The 11,582-nt window shown below is 59.2% G+C and overlaps 4 protein-coding genes across 4 annotated transcripts; 3 read left to right on the top strand and 1 right to left on the bottom strand.

Moving 5' to 3' along the window:
- Positions 1–605: 605 nt before the first annotated feature.
- Positions 606–3,033, bottom strand: BJ171DRAFT_303707 (uncharacterized protein). Its single transcript, XM_053107017.1, has 6 exons — positions 2,304–3,033; positions 1,931–2,104; positions 1,699–1,819; positions 1,474–1,582; positions 1,247–1,362; positions 606–1,103 (listed from the first exon to the last, which is right to left on the bottom strand). Exons 1-6 carry the CDS (start codon positions 2,755–2,757, stop codon positions 788–790), a joined length of 1,290 nt encoding a protein of 429 aa, XP_052962093.1. The 5' UTR covers positions 2,758–3,033; the 3' UTR covers positions 606–787.
- Positions 3,034–3,138: 105 nt separating this feature from the next.
- BJ171DRAFT_431706 (uncharacterized protein) lies at positions 3,139–3,774 on the top strand (the record flags this gene model as incomplete). The annotated part of the gene is made up of 3 exons (XM_053107906.1): positions 3,139–3,321; positions 3,471–3,528; positions 3,731–3,774. Coding segments are annotated over 3 exons (285 nt in total), but the record flags the coding sequence as incomplete, so codon positions are not given.
- Positions 3,775–4,935: 1,161 nt separating this feature from the next.
- BJ171DRAFT_431671 (kinase-like domain-containing protein) lies at positions 4,936–8,770 on the top strand (the record flags this gene model as incomplete). The annotated part of the gene is made up of 6 exons (XM_053107903.1): positions 4,936–5,146; positions 6,092–6,384; positions 6,533–6,648; positions 7,258–7,706; positions 7,776–7,909; positions 8,057–8,770. 6 exons carry the CDS (start codon positions 4,936–4,938, stop codon positions 8,768–8,770), a joined length of 1,917 nt encoding a protein of 638 aa, XP_052962091.1.
- A 728-nt stretch (positions 8,771–9,498) lies between these two features.
- Positions 9,499–11,169, top strand: BJ171DRAFT_403153 (P-loop containing nucleoside triphosphate hydrolase protein; the record flags this gene model as incomplete). The annotated part of the gene is made up of 3 exons (XM_053107221.1): positions 9,499–9,775; positions 9,989–10,649; positions 10,845–11,169. Coding segments are annotated over 3 exons (1,263 nt in total), but the record flags the coding sequence as incomplete, so codon positions are not given.
- Positions 11,170–11,582: the final 413 nt, after the last annotated feature.

Here is an 11,582-nt window from a genome sequence, read left to right as displayed (position 1 = left end):
TGGTCAGCGTCTTCACCCGAGCCTGCCAGGTTCGATCATATCCCTCCTCCTCCTCCTCCTCCTCGCCATCAGCTGCCCTTGCCTTTCTCTTTCTTTCCGTTTTTCCCTCGTCCTGTCCTCTCGCCTCTCCCGAACATGCCCCGCTCGTCTGCCTGCTGACCCCCTGCCCCACCCGCAGCCTCATCGGCATGACTTGCATGGCTCGCGGCAGGACAGGAAACTCTGTTCTTCTTGGCGGCAGACAGCGCGGCATAATTCTTTCCAATTTTGACGGTGCTTTTGCTTTTGCCTTTGCCTTCTCGTATTTGCACACCCGTCGGCATGACCGCGCGGATGCTGCTGCTTGGCCGCTCCACTCGAGGAACGGGCTTGGTCGAGGGCCTGCTGAGCGGCCCTGGGCGACTGTCGCCATCGCCATCGCCATCGCTGCTGGTCCCTGCCGATCCTTTCCTTGGCGATGAGGTTGCGGCTTACGAGACAGCAGCCGTAGTCACATGGGGGCGCCGGACCAAGAGGAAAGGAAAAGGAGCCGAGCCAGACTTTGGCTGGGCAAAAGTTACTGCCGACGAGACGCAAGGCGACGCAAGGGACGCAAAGGCCAGGAGATAGCAAAGACGAGGTGGGGAGCTAATCTCGCCGGCCGATACTCTCCACAATATTCTGGGATCTGGTCGGCGTGCTTCGAGTAGTGTTCGTCGGGGTGCTTCGAGTAGTGTCCGTCGGAGTGCTTCGAGTAGTGTCCGTCGGGGGCGAGATGGTCGCTCGCATCGGCCGGTATGTGTGGTGCTTATGGATGTGGGGGCTCCTCGAATGCTTGCAGCTCTTGCCGCTGGTACGGCGACCGACACACCGGACAGACCCGGCTGCCCGCATCCGCGAACCGCTCAAACGACTCCAAGCACGGCTCATGAAAGACGTGCGAGCAGCTCGTCAGCGCCAGCCTTTTGGGCCGTTTCGAGTGGGCCCTTGGGCGAATCGGTCCGAGGCAGATGGTGCAGTTCGAGTCCCACATGTCTCGATCGAGGGCCACTTGATAAGTCTGCTCCCAGTCCTCGACCGACAGGGTTGGCAGCGACTGGATCCGCTGGAATTCCTGCGTCGACCTTGTCGAGGTCGAGGTCGAGGTCGAGGTTGGGAAAGATGGGGGGAGTCAATGCAGTGCATCCGATATGGCGAGCAGGAAAGTGAGTGAAATGCAGCGGCCAAGCATTTCTCACGGCCAGGTGCTGTTGTTGCTGTCGCTTACCGATCGATGATTCGGCGCGAGTGGCTCACTTGCGCATCCAGCTGCCGGAAGAAGGCTCCGAGGCCCTTTGTTTCGCTGCGGACAGCTTGCTCGAGTTTGCGTGAGTGTCGCTCGAGCTGGCAACGGCAATGGCAATGGCAATCGTTGGGGTTGGTGAGTTGGGTTGATCCAGTGAGCTCGCAATCCGAATCGCATCGCCCTGTTCTACGTCGCGAATTGTCCATTACCTTGTCCAGATGATATTTTCGGAGGAGCTTTGGGTCGGTTGGAGGATGGCACTCGCGATATTGCAGATATGCCCGGTGGAGCTTCCACATTCTCCAAGTCTTCTGGATCCTGTCGTTTCCGTGGCCGTCCCGTCACCATGATGTTCGCCCTCCCCCTCCCCTCTCATCATTTCCCACAACAGACTGGAGCGACATCAAGGACCACAGCCATGTCCCTCGGCTTACATCGTCGCTGCTCGATTGAGATACGCCCGCTTGCCTTCGAATATGAGCCGCTTTTGGTAGTTGGCTTGCCGGCACATGGGGCACATCTTTTGCCCCACAAACCGCTCATACGACTCGATGCCTAATCGTCCCAATCGCCAGCAAGATCAATATCACTCGCATGGCAGGATCAAGATCACCCGCAGCGCCGACCCGAGCCGAGTCGGTCCCGAGCCCGGATGTAGGAACTCACAGTGCCGATGGAATACATGCGAGCATGAGAGCAGGATCTGGTCCTCGGTGCGAAACTCGTCCTGGCAGATGGAGCACGATGACTCGTTTCGGGTCATGAAGGTCATCTTGATATGATTCCAGTCGGCGTTGGTGAGCAGGGCGGCGGGCCGGTCGACGATCCCCATTTTCTGCGCTGGAGGATGCATGAGGCCATGATCGAGAGACACAGTGATCTGGTGAGCCAGTTGGCTTTTGCATCTGTGCCCAAGCCGAGAATTCTCTTGCCCGTGTGGGCTTGTCGGGATGTGTGGTGTGGGTCCACATGCACACAGCCATGGTCATGATCATGGCCGTGTCTGGCGATCTCGTAGAAGGCAATGCGGTCGACATACCCAGCGTCAGCGGGGCCTGCTTCTGGGCATCCAGCGTCCGGTCCTTTTCGACGAAAAACGGGGCGCCCTCGAGCCCCGGCCCCAGCGACGATCCAGCTCCACTTTCGGCCCGATGCAGCGGGCTGTCATTGGTGTCAAGAACGGGGTGCAGACTCGCCATGAGCCGCCTTTCGGCCCGATCCAGCTGCAGCTTCTCGCGCTTCCACTTGGCGAGTTGCTTCTTGTGCATCGATATCACAGGTGCTGGCCGTGAACCTGGCGGTATCGGCGGCAGCGGATCGAGGTGCGCCGGGAGCGACTGGTGCTGAGACGAAGGGCCGGTCTGCCCGAGTCGACGGGACGGGCCTGAACCTTCGAGATGGAGCGACCGTGAGAAATGATCCTGCAGGGCAACGGCTCTCCACAGACCCAGCGAGTCCTTGCGGCTGTTCTCGCGCTGTCGAATGGGCTGCATTGTGCTGGATAGAGCCGGTCGGGTTCGGAGCCGCCAGAGGTCGATACGACTGGACGGCTTGCTGGGACCTTGATGCGCTCCAGCGCCGGATGAAGGTGTGGGCCGAGGTTTTGGCGGGAAACGCTCGATTGGGAGGGCAGTCCCGAAGGCTTCCCTCCTCCGAGAAGACTCTTGAAGAGGCTCGCTCGCCGCAAGACGCCTTGGCTCCCGCCAGATCTTGTCTGCGAATAGTCCACTGCACCATTATCCTAGCTAAACGTCGTCGATTCAACCATGGTGCGCATTGATAGGAGCTGCGATCTGAATCTCACTCACGTCCGCTGATGCATCTGGCTCTGCAACTCGCACTTGGCTGATCCCTGCGCTGCGTCTCGCCAGTCTGAAGTCGAAGAAACCATCAAGCGACTCGCGGGCCACAAAGGTGTCGAGGGCGTCGTCATCGTGAATATGGAAGGCATTCCCATCCGGACGACCCTCGACAACGAAAAGACCGTCCAGTACGCCGCGCTCATCACCCAGCTCTCCTCCAAGGCCCGCAGTGTCGTTCGCGACTTGGATCCTCAGGTGGGACCGCAGAGAGGTGGACTGGAAGGGGCTGCGGGAGCGCATTGACTCGCTCCACATGCTCGAGATCAGCGAGCGTGGGCAAGGACACCAAGATGCATCGCCAAGGCCGTGGCTGGGAACTCATGTCACTCCACCGCTTTTGATAGAATGATCTCACGTTTTTGAGAATCCGATCAAAAAAACACGAAATCATGGTCGCTCCGGGTGAGTGCGAGTGGGGTTGTTCTGTCGGCAGCGGTCGAGCGACAATGTTGGGCATCCCTTGCGTTGCGGCTGCGACAGTAGTTAAGCGGGACCATTTGCTGTTCGGCGCTGGAACTGACAACTCACGCTCGGTGCTGGGATCTCATCATGCTCGGTGCTGGTATTTCACACTCCATGCTCATCCATCGCCCTCCTGGCTCAGATAAAGAGTATATATTGATAGTATTACAGAATCCACATCCATAGCCACGCGCCGATAGCCGGCGGCCTGTCCTTCGATGCCATTTGGTCCAACGGCTTCGCGGGTTCTAAAATACAGCTCCTTCGATCGGGCCATCGATATAATCCCTCGTCTTGTATTCACACGGCGAATGTTCAGAGGATAGTTGGTGTTCATGTTGAGCGATCCTGGCAACACAGATCTTGGGTGTGCGATCGCTTTGATATATCCCTGCAAGTCGCCTCGGCAGTTTGACCGACACTCTCTGTTCACGATGTTACCCATCTCATCCATCTCATCCATCTCATCCATCTCATCTATCGCCCGCGCCCTCGTGCTCATTCCGTTCGCTGCCTGGCCCATCCCGGCCGTCGTGGGAATGGCTTTCTCCGTCTCTCTTGAACATTCGGTCGGCTCGCTCAGTCGCCCGCCCGTCCGTCCGCTGCCCCTTTGCCAATCGATGCCGCTGCAGCCCCACATCATGGGTTTCGTCCTCCCCAATCTTGCCTGGCCTTCCGCTGTCTTCTTCTGCGTTCCGCAGCCTCGCTTGGCTCCGCCTTGCGTCGGCCCGCCGACGTGGAGGATCGCCCTCCTGCCGCCGACATCAACTGATTTAGCCCAAACCAGCATCCAGGAGCCCCCTCTCTCCCAGCTGGTCTGCATTCCGCTGCCTGCTTTGTCGTCCAAGCTCACACCCAGGCAGTTCACACCTCCCCTCAGGTGCAAACACCGGCCTAAACAGCCCGTCCTCGCCACTCTTGTCCTGGCTCTTGTGGCACCGTCCAGTGCTCAAACACCACGTCGATTTCTGTTGCGATACCTGCCCAGCCCGTGGTCGCACGGCCCTGTCGGCGACTTGGCCAAGTGTTTCTGGCTTCCCTCGTCCTCGCTTCGCCTCGGCCCTCATCGCTCCCGCTCCAGGGCCAGCGCAAGCACTCCGTCCTCCACGGCTGCCTATCCCCTTCCGTCTTTCAGCGGGATCCCAAGCCGCCCGCCCGCTCGCCTCCGCCTCGCCACCGCCTGCGATGGAGTCGTCCCACAGCTCCTCCTCCGGCCCATCCCGCTCGTTCCGGCCCCATGTCCTGAGAACCTCGGGCCTGAAGCATGTCAAGTCGCTCTCGGATCTGATGCAGAGCAGCTCCACCGGCTCCGCCAACTCTGCCGGCACCAACGACTCGGCCGCGCACATGTCCCTGGCCAGCCCTGTCTTGCGCTCGGCCGTCCCGAAACTGCTGCAGCAGGCCGAAGAGCGTCGGCTGCGACAGGGCCGCCTGCTGCTCGTCTCGCTGCTCGAGAACTTTTGTGTCCTTTATGACCAGTCGCCCGACCGCAATCGCCGTCTGTTCTTTGCGATCTGCAAGCAGCTCTCGGCGATGGGGGTAAGTCTGTCGCCCTGGGGTGCAACAGAGTCGGGGGAGGTGGGCGATGATGGGGTATAGGAGCCAGGTTTGAGTGAGCAGAAATCCTGCACCAACATGTACCCGCACATTCCGGACCGTCGGCATGCGGAACCAGGAGCGCCAATGATGGCAGTCGGTCAGGCTCGCAGACATGAATCGGTGGCATGTATCAGCGGGACGCCGCTGGCGGCAAGATCTCGCCACGATCCCGGCACGATCCCGGCACGATTTCAAAGCGACATCAACACAACTTCGACACGATCGGGGCCATGATTTGATGCCTTCTCGACACGATGGGGATGTCAAACTCGACAGCCGTGTATCGACGAAACTCGATGGTGGCCGGCCTGTCGATCGGGCTCTGGATATCAGCATGTTCATGACAGGCCCCTCGAGGCAGCCACTGAACAGCATACACTGTGCATCGTAGCCTCGTCTCCGTCGCCAGTACAGCCACTAATCTACTTGCCACTGCCTGACAGATCATCAGCTCGGACGACTTTATCGACGAGATGACCTCGGTCCGTGCCAACTACAAGCAGGCATTCAAGGAACTTGTCACCCGCGCGCTCTTTGCCATTCAGGTATGCGCTTCCCGTCCTTTTGGGCGACAGCGAACGCAACCAGCGGGGCTGTGCTTCGTCATTAGATCTTGTCCATAGGCTCCTTGTCTAGATCCCTCCTCTCAGAGTGTGTCGCCTCGACTCAATCCATGTGCCTGTGTCCTCAGGAAGAGCAACTCTCACAAAAGGCAATCACTTACGACCAGGGTGCGTTGTGCTGACGCTGCGCCCTGCTGCCAGGCGCAACTGGATGATGGCACGGCAAAGTGGGCTGCGATCGGGCCTCTTTGGCCGTTCACACGCACATTGTCCATGCGGCACTGACATTTGCTTTTGCGCTGCGGCGTGACCTTGCATCGGGCATATCCTTGCTGTTCCAGAATCATCCATGTCGACATCGTCGTCGTCGGCGTCCCAAGTCCCAAACAGCCTGGTCTTGGCTCGATCCATGCCCGCGCGGTCGGCGACCACTTTCTTCTCGCCCATCACACACGACTTTTCGGATATTCTCGATCTTCAGGTCTCCCGCTACCGCGAGGACTTCCAGGAGATCCGCGTGCTCGGCCACGGAGCCTTTGGCGTCGTTTGCTGCGCCCGGAACATGCTTGACTCAATGGACTATGCCGTCAAGAAGATCCGGCTCCGAGCGGGCCGCAAAGCAAAACTGGAAAAGGTCGGGGTCTGCTTCCAAACCATCCTATTGCCGCGGCATCATGCACAGCAGCAATGCTTGGCTTGCTCGTGGACGTGTGATGGAGCTGCAGGACCATGTGCTGAGTGCGAGGAAAGCGTGGCTCACACAAGCATTCGCGCCGCTCTAGATCCTTCGAGAGGTCAAGTTCCAAGCCCGCCTGACGCACGCCAACGTCGTCCGGTATTACTCGGCCTGGTTCGAGCATTCTGAATCGCATCCGAATCCTCGGCTCTTGGACGACTCGTTCGGCATCGGCGGCGATCTCGGCAGTTCGCTCGAGGACTATGAGGACGACGACAACAGCGACGCCATGTCAGAGTCTCTGAGCGAGAGCCAGCCATCGGGCCGGGCTTTTCCCCCGTTCGGAGCGCGCAGCTCACTTCATTCCCAGCAGCTGTCGTCCATGGACCGCGCCGTGCCCTCGATACCCAGATCCGCATCCCCGATGAAGGAAGTGAAGAGTAGTCCTCTTCGGAGCCCTGCCCGCTCTGGCCGCCCCAGCCACCACGCGGATGTAGGCGACAAGGCTGCAGTGTCGTTCTACCTCAGCGAGTCCGAGGGGAGCGGTGCAAATCGCTGGACCGATCTGGACGACTCTGCCACCGATGCCGACACCGAGACCGACGCCGACGCGGACACCGACACCGATGCTGACACCGACGATAGCGCCGACTACATCCAGGCAGATGCCTCTGACACCGATTCAGACTCGGAAAGCGCGAGCTCCTCTAATATGGACTCGGTCTCGGATGACAGCACCCATGGTCTTGGCGAGTTGAACATCATGCCGTCCTCGTGGACTGCCGAGGCGCAGGCCTCCTCGAAGGATCGCTCGAGCACCACCCAAGCCAGCGGCAAATCCTCGGCAGGCGATACCCTCTCAATTGTGGAATCACTGTCGATCCGGTCTGCAGGCGACTCGTCACCGACCCGACACCTGACGCTCTTCATCCAGATGGAGCTGTGTTCCTCAACCCTGCAGGACTGGCTCGTTCGACGCAACGCCAAGAGCAGCCAGCTCGACGATGTCGACCAGGACGAGTGTCTGCGCATCTTCACCGAGGTGGTCGAGGGCCTTGCCTATGTTCACTCGCAAGGATGTATCCACAGAGACATCAAGCCCAAGAATATCTACTGGAAGCCGGACGTCGCCGACGATACAAGCACAGCCGCCAGGGGCCACTGGAAGATTGGCGACTTTGGACTGGTATGTGTGTCCTCCCTGACCGACAAGGCTCGCTCTGGATGGGTTTGCCGCCTGGCTCGACCATCCGTACGATCTCTGAGAGTGTTGATATTCTGTGGACCCGACGGTGGCTCGCGAGTCGATGCAACTCGAAGACTTTCTGCACACCGAGCGTCGCTTTGAGATGTTGACATCACTGGGATGTGTGTGGCCCCTCAGGTCACAGCGGCTGGCGAGAACCTGTTTCACCAGTCGACCCACGAATCCCACCCAACGCCCCACAATCCCGACCGGACAACTGGCGTGGGAACCGGAACGGTAAGTGATCGCGGGTCGCCGAGCAGCCATGTGCGCTTCTGTTGCTACTTTGTCGTCGAGTGCTGACCCAGTCTCGGTTGCCTTGGCCGCGCATACCGCCTTCCACCACCATGCTCTTCGCCAACAAACGCCGACCTGCACTGCCAGTACGCGTCGCCCGAACAGCTGCATCCTTCCGAGAACGTGCCTTATACCTCCAAGTCCGACGTGTACTCTCTGGGCATCATCCTGTTTGAGCTACTTCAGCCCTTCTCGACGGCCATGGAGCGAGCCATGGCTTTGAAGGCGCTGCGAGACGGCGTCCTGCCCGAAGCCTTTGTTCGAAAGTGGCCCAAGGAAACGACCCTGATTCTGTGGCTCGCCTCTGCGGATCCCTCACAGCGCCCAAGCGCCGAAGACCTGCTGAACTTTGAACTGCTGCAATTTTCATCGCGCGGCCAACATGGCGCGGCGGGATGCAAGGGATCCAGCATCGAGACGGTCAGTCGGGGAATCCAAGTTGGACTCGGCGACATCCGAGACGATTTCTACTACAGCCATTTACGCTCGAGGTCGTACGACCGGCTCCCCGTTGGCCATGCTGCTGGCTGCATGCCTCCGTCCGGTGAAGCACGGCATCGCCCGCCACATCCCGCTGCCGCGGGCGAGAGACTGACACATCGCAGTCGGTCGCTGCGGATGGATCTTGCGAGACGCAGCGACGACTATGCCGCCGCCGTTGAGCTCGCGCGCAAGGCAGAGAGCGACAAAGTCGCTGCCCAAAGGGAGAATCTGTTGCTGAAAGAAAGAATCAAGGCGCTCGAGAGTCAGCTGCAGCTGCAGCAGCGTGGCCACGAGAATGGAGGACAGCTGAAGCTCTAGTGTCTGATTCCAGTGGATGTGTTTCTCAAATATACACCCCGAATGGCTCGCAAACTCTTTCATCGTTGGGTACACGGCTGCCATGAGCCAGAGCAAGTGCAAATGGCGTGGTTTCGGTGTGGCTGCCGGCCGTGGGCACTCCAATGAATCCAAACCTGGCAATACAGCCAATCCAACAAAGAACGGGACACCCCGGAGTTGAACAAATATGTTATCACTCAAAACATCGCGCACTGGGTATGACCATTCAGTGATGTGTTTCTGGATCTGAATCAAGGACGCTTTCTCGCTCAGATGGCTCCCCGCAAGCGAAGGACACCACCCAGGCGCCCAAGTGGATCTGCCCTGTTCTTGGAGGGCGGTACCCCTTGTACGTTGGAGCAGGCACTTCGGCCCAGGTATCGCCGTGCCAGGCACTGGTTTCATGCGGATCCAGTCAAGTGCCACACAGCATCACAAGGAAGCACCGGGGCACTTCCACTCCAGCAAGAGCCCCCCACGCACATGGCGCCATGGGCTCTCCGTTCCCACGACTGTCCCGCCTCATGCATCTTTCCGCTTTCGGCAGCATTGCACCCCACGTCTCTGGGCCGTGAGCCAGACCCTCCTCCTTCATCCCAGCCGTTGTTCTGTCTTCATCCACCTCCTCACCCCCGATTCAGCTCTGAGCAGGTCCTCTGTCCCAAAGCACCATGGCTACCACATTCGCTGAGGACTCCAAGCAGGTCGACATCTCCGTCTATGTCCGCGCTCGTCCGCTCCTTCCGCATGAACTCGAACGCGGGCTGGCGGCCTCGGTGTTCGCCGAGGATCGAACTGCGTCCGTCCATGTCCCACAGACCACCGTCAGAGGAGAGTCGTCCGTTCAGGTCCAAGAGTTCAAGGCCGACAACGTCTACGGTCCCGATTCTTGCAACGATACCATCTACGAGCAGGCCGTTCGGAAGCTGGTGGGCTTTGCGCTCAAGGGCGGACTGGCCACCGTCTTTGCCTATGGACAAACAGGTGGGCGGTTGGACGGACGGAAGTTCTGCTGGGCTGGGCCGGTAGCGGAGACATGAAATGTCAGCTTCAAGCTGCTCGTGCATCGCATCGATTCGCTCCCCTCCCCTGCCTCTCTCGTGTATCTCCAGCGAATTCATGTGCCTACTCTGCTTCGCGTCGGACGCTGTCCATACGGGCGTCGGTCCGTTGGTCTACCTTCCTTGATATCCACAGGCTCCGGAAAGACATTCACTCTCACGGCCTTTGAGGCCAGTGTCAGCAAGGATCTCTTCGACCTCGAGCTCCTCCAACAGTGGATCCCGGGGGCCTCGCACGACGATTTTGAAATCCACCTCTCGTTCTTTGAGATCCTCGGCAAGAATGCCGTTGACCTGCTTAGCGAGCGTGCACCCGTCAAGATCCTCGAGGACCACTTCCGGGCTATCCAGGTTCTTGGGGCGCGCGAGGTTCACGTCCGATCCACCAACGAGCTCCAGCAACTGATCCAGAGCGCCGTTCAGCTCCGGCGAACGGAGGAAACGAGCAAGAATGCGACGTCGTCCCGGTCGCATGCCATTTGCCGCCTCCGCATTGTCAACAAATCGGTCTCAGAGGCCGAGGACGGCGTGTTGTATCTGATTGATCTTGCCGGCTCCGAGTCCCATGGCGACTCGAAATACCACGACAAGGAGCGCATGAAGGAGACCCGCGAGATCAACACGAGTCTGTCGGTGCTGAAGGACTGCATCCGCAACCGGGTTCTGGCCATCTACTCGGACAAGTTCGTGCATATCCCCTACCGCAACTCCAAGATCACGCACCTGCTCAAGGACACCTTTGAGATATCGTCAATGCGAGCGACTCAGACAGTCGTGTTTGCCAATGTCTCGCCGAGGTAAGTCGACAGCTAGCGAGATCAGTCTGTCGTGTGTGCTCAATCCGTCTGATGTACTTGGATTTGCGCACTTGATTTGCGTGCTCGATTTGCGCACTTGATTTGCGTGCTCGATTTGCGCACTCGATTTGCGTGCTCGATTTCGTCTGATCCACCTTCGCTTTGAACAACGGCTGGACGTATGCCACCCGCCAGCTCCGACGATGTGTCTCAGACCGTCAACACCCTGCGCTATGTCGGTGCCTTGCGCATCCCGGTTCCCAAGCTGCAGCCGGCCCCCAACCCCGCGGATCCGTCGACGTGGTCGAACGCGACCCTCTCCCAGTGGGTCCGGGAGAAGTCGCCAAAGTCGCTGGTGCGGCCTGAGATCCTGTGCCCAACCGAGTCAGGCCGACAGCTCCTGCGTGTCCCCGAGTCGGAATTCATCCAGAGATGCAAGCAATGCGATCCCAAAATTACCGATCGCGCGGCGCATCTGTTCTACATCGAATTGTGGAAGTTGATGGTCGATGCCCGAACCAAGACTCGCAAGGATACGCTGGCCATACGGCATCTCCCGAAGCAGGCGGAGGTCAGCCGAAAATGGGCCAGAGAATACATGAAGCGGGTGGGCGGAGATATTTAGTCGGCTTGGCGTGGGGAAGGTTCGATGGCGGGACACGCCTTTGGCTGGGACACTGGTGGATCTTGCAGCCCAGTGCAATTCCTCAGAGAACTGGCTCTACATCTCCTCTACCCCCGCACTGCATCTGGTGGAACGCTGCCTTTTTGTCCGTGAGGAGCTTTCTTCATCGCCTCGGCCTTCTTTGCTTGCTTTGGCGTGTCAGAACACTTTCTTGTTTTTTGTTTCGAGTGTGCCGGATACTGAATATGCTCAGACGGGCGCACATTGCTGCACTCCAAAGACATGCGTTGTCGGCCCCAGCCCCCTTT

The sequence above is a fragment of the Polychytrium aggregatum genome (assembly GCF_025602895.1).
Source record: "Polychytrium aggregatum strain JEL109 chromosome Unknown BJ171scaffold_86, whole genome shotgun sequence".
NCBI lineage: Eukaryota > Fungi > Chytridiomycota > Chytridiomycetes > Polychytriales > Polychytrium > Polychytrium aggregatum.
This window is presented reverse-complemented; position numbering and strand designations above follow the sequence as displayed.

Coding starts and splice junctions, on each gene's coding strand:
- BJ171DRAFT_303707 (XM_053107017.1), bottom strand. CDS start 2,757: ATGCAGCCCATTCGACAGCGCGAGAACAGCCGCAAGGACTCGCTGGGT. Junction 1,583..1,698: donor CTCAATCGAGCAGCGACGAT/GTAAGCCGAGGG, acceptor CGGAAACGACAG/GATCCAGAAGACTTGGAGAA. Junction 1,104..1,246: donor TCGCGCCGAATCATCGATCG/GTAAGCGACAGC, acceptor GACCTCGACAAG/GTCGACGCAGGAATTCCAGC.